This window comes from Terrapene carolina, unplaced genomic scaffold, assembly GCF_002925995.2.
Source record: "Terrapene carolina triunguis isolate 2854851 unplaced genomic scaffold, T_m_triunguis-2.0 Scaffold62, whole genome shotgun sequence".
Lineage (NCBI taxonomy): Eukaryota > Metazoa > Chordata > Testudines > Emydidae > Terrapene > Terrapene triunguis.
In genome coordinates, this window is record NW_020664413.1 from 3,058,367 (window position 1) to 3,066,032 (window position 7,666).

The window sequence follows — 7,666 nt, forward strand, 5'->3', positions numbered from 1 at the left end:
ACCGGCTGGGGGAGGGGGAGGGAGAGGGCGGGAGAGAGAGAGAGAGAAGGGGGCGGCCAGGGCTACAGCAGAGGCGCTGCCACGCGGCCCCTCCCGCTGCGCCGCCTCCTGCCGCCAGGGCTCCGCTCCGGTCGGCGGGGAGGGAAGGAAGAGGACTGCCCTGCAGGGCGCTCTGGTTCTCTGCACCGCCGCCCCCTACAGGGCGGCCGGAGCACAACAACAACAAAAAAGCGGCCGTGCCGCCCTAGGATTGGGCAAATGCCGCCTCCAACAATCTGCCGCCCCAAGCACCGGCTTGCTCAGCTGGTGCCTGGAGCCGGCCCTGCACTGGCCTGCCGTGACACTGGGCAAGTCACTTCACCTCTTTGTCCTTCAGTTTGCCTGTCTGTAAAGTGAGGATGGGGATATTTAACTCCCTTTATAGTTCTGAGAGTGCTATTAGAACTCCTCCTAAACATTAGCATGGCTGCTGGTGAACTCAACCAATTCTAGTTCATTCTCTGGGAAGATCATGCACATTTCCACATTGACTTGTTCTGTCATTTTTGATGACGAAAACTACAAATTAGGTGGGGAGATGCAAAGGTTGGGCACCACTGGTCAAATTCAGCACATCCAGCATCAAAATATGGTCTTTGGAATTTGTCTAAAGCAACAGAGGGTCCTGTGGCACCTTTAAGACTAACAGAAGGTGCCACAGGACCCTCTGTTGCTTTTTACAGATTCAGACTAACACGGCTACCCCTCTGATACTGGAATTTGTCTCTGAACAAAATGAGGAGTCAGTCATGCTGCCACAGAGCAAAGCAATGGGCACAATGTTTAAGTGTCCCAACATTATTACAACAGATACCAAAACCCTCCCTGACACAGATCCTCTCCTTTCAGCCTGTCCAGAGCAGAGTTGCTCTTGTACACCACCCTTCATCTTTCAATCCAAAAGCACTTCATAAGCGTTAGTGAAGATAGCTAGCACCAACACCACCACTACATTAATGCAGCAATTAAACCAGAGACTCACCGTAATTCCTGGAATTCATCTGTTTAAACACTTCGATAATTTCTGCAGCATACCCAATCTCAACCTCAAACCGGGAGCGCGAGATCAGAACACACTTCCCGCTGACGGTGGCAGAGGGTTTCTTCCAGCCGCTGAATGTCTTTAAGAAGGATTTCAAGCTGGGCCCGCTGCTGACAGATTGAGAACACGGGGCTGGGCCAGTTGCATCCATCTCTTCAAATGGTACCAAAGTCACTGAGGAAAGCGGCTTCACTGCTTCCACTAGGGGGAAAAATAATGGCTTTATGGGAAAGAATAAATGAAAAATTGGGCAGACCATGAAAACTTCGATTCCCCAAGGGACAGAAAGAGCAGGAGCCAAACTGAACCCAGACAAAAGGTGCAGGATGTTTTGGGATGAGGAGGGAAAGAAGATCAGCAGAGCAGGCCACGCCCCTCTAAAAGGGGACAGCTGGCCCTGTTTCCTGTAGAGCAAGGATCAGGGAGCTGAGGTGAGGTGCAACAGCAGGGTGAACCCACTCTCCCACTTCAGAGCAGACAACGAGAACAGAAGAGAAGCAGAGCTGGCAATGATGTGGTAGAGAATCCAACAGCCAAGCTGCACCAGCCCTGCCCGGGTGCCCTCTTAGGGTACGTCTACACCTACCGTAGGGTCCGGCGGCAGGCAATCGATGTTCTGGGATCGATTTATCGCGTCTGGTTAAGACGCGATAAATCGATCCCGGAAGTGCTCGCCGTCGACGCCAGTACTCCAGCTCGGCGAGCGGAGTACGCGGCATCGACGGGTGAGCCTTCCTGCCGCGTCTGGACCCGCGGTAAGTTCGGACTAAGGTACTTCGAATTCAGCTATGTTATTAACGTAGCTGAATTTGCGTACCTTAGTCTGAAGTGGGGGGGTAGTGTAGACCAGGCCTTAGCCACCAGGGGTGTGATCTGAAATCTCTCTGCCTCCCGTGTAATGTCACTACCTGACTTAAGGGGCAAAATTTCCTTAAGCACCATTAAATTAAATTCTTAATAGAGGATCACTGAGCATGCTCAGAAGCCACATCATTACAGCGGGCTCCCCCCAGCCCCATCTTACAAACTCAGAGGCCATTCCTTCGTGAGTTGAGCTATACGACAACAGTAAAGCTTCCTTCGCCGACATTCGGAGCTATTGACAAGCTACAAAAGCCTTAAGGTTTGGGGGATTTTTTAAGCTGGAAAAGTAGATTTCGCGCCCGTCTCCCCTCCTCCCACCATAATTCCAAAGAGACAAAATGGATTTTCATCCAATTTACCTTAAAAAAAAAAAAAAGCCACCTCCAAACTGAAGCCAAGCATGTGAAATTTCATCCCAACAAGAGAATTTCAGAAGACGCATCGGACAATTAAAGCCTGTATGGAAACCTTCATTTTTATCTGATTCTTTATATCTAATATAGCTACAACCCGCCCCTGCTTTAAAGAAATTGGTGGGGGCAGGAGAACCTCTCTATTTGTTCATTTTGTGTACACTTTGTTTCCTCTATTTGATTGGGTCTTTCACAACCAATAAAAGACGGAATTTTTTTTTTTTTTAAAGTACAGGAAAGTGTAATTGTAAAACCACAGAAACTGGCAGGGGAAGGTACAGAACCTGCCACTATTTTTTGAACTATTCTTTAAAAAACTGCCTAGATTTCAAGTCGAAAGAGTCCATTTACCCATAGTGTATGAAACACTCGGGATTGTCTTTGGTAACCATCTACTGATAGGGATACCAGCAGCTGCTTTTCACCAGGTGCCTTCTACCATAAGCTCATGCTTCAGGATAATTTGACAAGACATTTTAAAAAAAGATGATGTGCTATTTTAAAATGGTCTATTTAGACAGTAAGCTGGGCAGGGCTAGGACCCTGCTTACGCGGTATAAGATACAGAAGAGAGGCACCGGTCAGCGCTTAAATATACAGCAATCTGCATGGGAGGTTAAAATAAGGCCTGAAGGGTGGACTTTTCCAAAGCATTGGCCTAAATCTGCTTCCATTGAAATCAACAGCAGTTTTACCATTGACTTCAAGGAAAGCAAAGTTGGATCAAGACTGCGTGCTTTTGAAAAGCCCACCTGAAATGCATGGCTGCAACCATCTCGAATCTTCCTCAGTCCACAACGAAGAAAACCATCCCCTATTATTCCAAATTCTGAGGCAACCACAATGGCAACCTCACAAAGCCAAGAAGATCATGCCATTTCACTTCCCACACTCCCAATAAACAGGAAAAGAAACAGCTTCATGAAACCTACATTTAGTTTGCTGTTTAAAAAGATGGCATCAGAGTAAATCATTCATCAAAGTATTAGCCAGCCTGCACTTCTGGAATGTTTTCACTTTCTCTGCATGAACCCATATGAACTACTTGCATGAACTCAACCATATACTGTGGTTTGTTCGCCCCTGAAACATGCAGTTAGTGAATGGAGAAAGCATATACTTAGCATTTAGATTACACCTGGAAACCCAGTTAATTCTAACTAACTTCAGAGATTCACAGCAGACCCTCAAAAGCCCCATGCCTGAAGAATGGGTTTTCTGTTTGAACAGTGCTGCCCCGTCATTACTCCAAGCAATAACACAGCCAACAATAATCATGCAAAGATGAGAGAGAGACTTTGATCCTGCATATCACTCCGTAGGTCTGCTCACTTACTGAGACTTCTGTAGTCTTCTAAACTAAAATTCCAACTCTTCGTAGCAGGATCTGAAATTGGACAGAATTTGAGTCATTTGGGAATAGAAACAAACTGTGCTGTTAAAGGCTTAGTAATTAAAGAGAATCTGGTCTGTTTATACAGACACTTCACACGTACCTGTCAGAAGCATTGTGCACTGTTATTACGACTGCAGGGCAGTTGGAAATACAGAAAGACTTAGCAGTAGGATAGCAAAACAAACATCCACACAAATATGAGAGGGGTGTGGAAGTAAACCACAGCACTGACTGAAAAGGACAAAGGATTTTGCAAATAAGGGTGGGTACAAATATTTGTGTGCACCCTTGGACATTAAGGAGGAGAACCTAGAGGACACTAGGACGGCTGGAGACCATAGGGTTAGACTGGTGTTGATTACAGACTTCAGTTAAGGGACAATATGGGCACAAGAACATATGGATGTACATGGGCCATCAATAAGTTTAGGCTTCAAATTAGGCAGTGTCTACACCGAGCACCTTACATCGGCACAGCTGTGCGGCAAGAGCCGTGTTGCTGTAAGGTACGCAGCGTAGCTGCACTTTGTTGGCAGGAGAGAGGTCTCCTGCTGACAAAATAAAAACACCCCCAACAAGGAGCAGTAACTTCGGCGGCAGGAGAGCGTCTCCTGCCGACAAAGTGCTGTCCACACCGGCGCTTTTCGTTGGTAACACTTTTGTCAGTCGGGGGGGGGGGCATTTTTTTCACACCCCGATTGACAAAAGTTTTACTGACGAAAGTGCAGTGTAGACATAGCCTTAGATCAGGGGTGGGCAAACTTTTTGGCCCGAGGGCCACATCTGGGTATGGAAATTGTATGGTGGGCCATGAATGCTCACAAAATTGGGGGTTGGAGTGCAGGAGGGGGTGAGGGCTCCAGCTGGGGTGTGGGCTCTGGGGTGGGGCCAGAAATGAGGAGTTCAGGGTGCAGGAGGGGGCTCTGGGCTGGGGCAGGGCAAGACTGAGCTTGATAACTTTATGGAGGGGGGATGGTATAATGACATTGCCTACAATGGCATATGGTCCATGAGCGACTGCTATTAGCAAATATCTCCAGTGGCCAGAGATGTGGCACTAGATGGGGAGGGCTCTGAATTACTACAGTGAATGCTTTCCCAGGTGTCTGGCTGGTGGGTCTCACATGCTCAGGGCTAACTGATTGCCGTATTTGGGATCGTGAAGCAATTTTCACCAAGTGAGATTGGCAGAAATTTTTATATTTTTTTTAAAGGTCAAAATCAACACATTTCAAATTTACTGAAATTAAACATTTTGATTTACTCAATTTATTTTAAAAAATTTCATTTTGTGAAAAATTTAAAAAAAAATTCCCCAATCAGGATAATTTTTCCAAAAGCTCAACATTTTTTGCAAGGTGGAAAAATCCAGTTTCCAACCAGCTCTAGTTCTGACCGCCTGAAGTCACAAAACATCTCAGGACACTTTTCATACAAGCAGCGGGGGGTTAATGGAGATTATCTGGGCTAAATTCCAGTCTGAGTTATTTACTCCCTGAATTCTTCTGCAGTTTCAACTGCCTTACTTTTCACATCCCCCCTAAAAACTATATACAACATCATTGCCATATTCCACCCCTGCAAATAGCTCCATTTCTGTGATGGATGAGGCGATTTCTGTACAGTTCCTTAAAGAGACTGATATACTGATTTTTCTTAAGAACAACAGGGGCATAAACCAACCTTAAGAAATTGTTCTATGTTTTCTTACCATAACTTTTGCTAGGTATGCTCTTAAACACAGCAACAAGTTCTGCATTGTAGCCTACTTCAACCCGGAATCGGTCTTCTCTGTGCTTCACGCACTTTCCTTTGATAACACTGGGTACTTTTCTATGACAGGATACTTCCAAGGTAGAGCCCACACCACCAGCACTGGCTACCTTTTGCATCTTACCCTTCTTCAACGGAGTGGGTGGCCGCATAGTGCCACAGAACTGTGAGATGCTATCCTTTTTCGGGAAGGGCCCACAGGTTGGTTTCCCTGCATTTGTTGGCATTTCAGAATCACTCAAGGTAGCACTGCTCGGTGATGGCATGTATTTCATGTCAACATGTCCACTGGCAGATCTGTTCAGATTTTGTAAACCTTTAACATCATCAGGGTGCTCATTAGCAGTTAATCTAGGATGAGAAGGTTCTATAGGTTTTTTGAATGCTGGGTGGTACTTGGGTTGCTCAGAACCTGAATAATGTTGATGGGAATAACTCAAAGAATTCTGGAGTATCGGGAGGGACTGTTTAGTGCTGCAAATTTGACTCCACGAATCTTGGTTTGAGCCCTCTGAACAATTCTCCTGTTGCAAGCCACATGAACCAGCCATCTGCTGGGGTGCGCTAAAGTGTTTATATCCTTTATGAACATAGCTCTTCTGCACCACATGGCTATTGGGAGTCTGCTGGTGTAGGCTAATGAACCTAACATGATTGTCTTCTTGTTTCACACACTGATGCTCCACGTTTCTTCGATAGCTTGGATTCTGCAGGTTGGATGGTTGGCTAGTGAGCCCACCAGGTCCTCCTTGCTGGGCTGCTAGTCTCTCTGCTCTCCTAGCCAAGGCCTTCTGTCTGTTCTCCTCAATTTTTCTTTTCTGTTCTTCCGTAAGGCCAGATGACATCTTCCACAATTGAAATGATAGTCCTGAAACCTGTGTGTTGAATATTAGCGAGGAATCCAACTGGTCCTTTTACAGGACTGGAGGCGAACCTAAAAAAAAAAAAAAAAAAACCCACAAAACAAAGATGTCTGGTAAATTTTAACCACATGCCTGGAAGGCATTTGTTTTTTATTGATGAAATGGTGCCACTGGCACCTAGACACCAGAGTGACTGGTGCTGTACAAATACCTAAAACAAAAATAGGGCAACAGCATGGACTCAGGGCTACACTTAAGCCATATGCAAAGTGGCCAACCATAAAGACACTCCCCTTTGGGGTCCCTGCACCCTAGACCTCCTTGCTAAAGCACCGGAGGAAAAAAAACAAACAACAAAACCACCCCCAATCACTCCAACTGCCAAAGTCTTCCCTCAACCCCTCCAAGATTTGTGCACACCCTGGAAATCCAACTCAGCCCCTGCACACGACCTCCCATAGGGCTCTGAACAACATAGGGCCAGCCCTACGTGGATGCAATCAGAAAAAATGACTGAAAAAATCTCTTATCTATTCAACTAGCCTGTAAATCAAGGGCCTTGACTCCTAAGGAAAATAAAAAGCATTGTCTGACCACACTTCATCCTTCCAGCTCAGCCTCTTGCAGCACGTGGCAAACACAAACTGAGCCCCAGAATCCATGGCGCAAGGCAAGGGGTCACCTTCTGCCTTGGGAAATTTACACTTCCAGCACCAATGGCATTCCCATAGCTACAGGTAGCAATTCAGCCCCTTCCTCTGGAAAATTCAAGGGTTAGGGCTCATTCACCCCACCCTCTCCCAGATACTGGGGCTCACCCCTCCACTGCAGGGGTTCACTCCCACACCCCTCCCAGATGCTGGGGCTCACCCTCCGCCCCTCCCAGCTAGTAGGGCTCACCCCCCTCCTAGATACTGGGGCTCGCCCCCTCATCCCTCCCAGCTACTGGGGCTCACCCTGTCCGCCCCTCCCAACTACTAGGGCTCATCTCCCCTCCTAGATACTGGGGCTCGCCCCCTCATCCCTCCCAGCTACTAGAGCTCACACTGCCCACCCCTCCCAGCTACTGGGGCTCACCCTGTCTGCCCCTCCTAGATACTGGGGCTCATCCCCCCTCCCAGCTACTGGGACTCACCCCCACCTAGATACTGGGGCTCCCAGCTACTGAGGCTCACCCTACCTCTTAGTTACTGGGGCTCACCCCCTCTAGGTACTGGGGTTCACCCCCATCCCCCCAGCTACTGGGGCTCACCCCCCTCCTAGGTACTGGGGCTCA

General features: G+C 47.4%; 1 protein-coding gene across 1 annotated transcript in view; it reads right to left on the reverse strand.

Annotated features, from left to right (window-relative positions):
• The window catches only part of SMARCAL1 (SWI/SNF related, matrix associated, actin dependent regulator of chromatin, subfamily a like 1), a 60,216-nt gene that overhangs the window by 52,205 nt on the left and 345 nt on the right, over positions 1–7,666 (reverse strand). Inside the window, exons 2-4 of the mRNA XM_026647379.1 lie at positions 5,466–6,461; positions 3,695–3,745; positions 1,022–1,282 (exon numbers count right to left, since the gene is read on the reverse strand). Of these exons, the coding sequence (XP_026503164.1) occupies positions 1,022–1,282; positions 3,695–3,745; positions 5,466–6,372 (1,219 nt within the window). The 5' untranslated portion in view covers positions 6,373–6,461. The remainder of the gene's footprint in view (positions 1–1,021; positions 1,283–3,694; positions 3,746–5,465; positions 6,462–7,666) is intronic.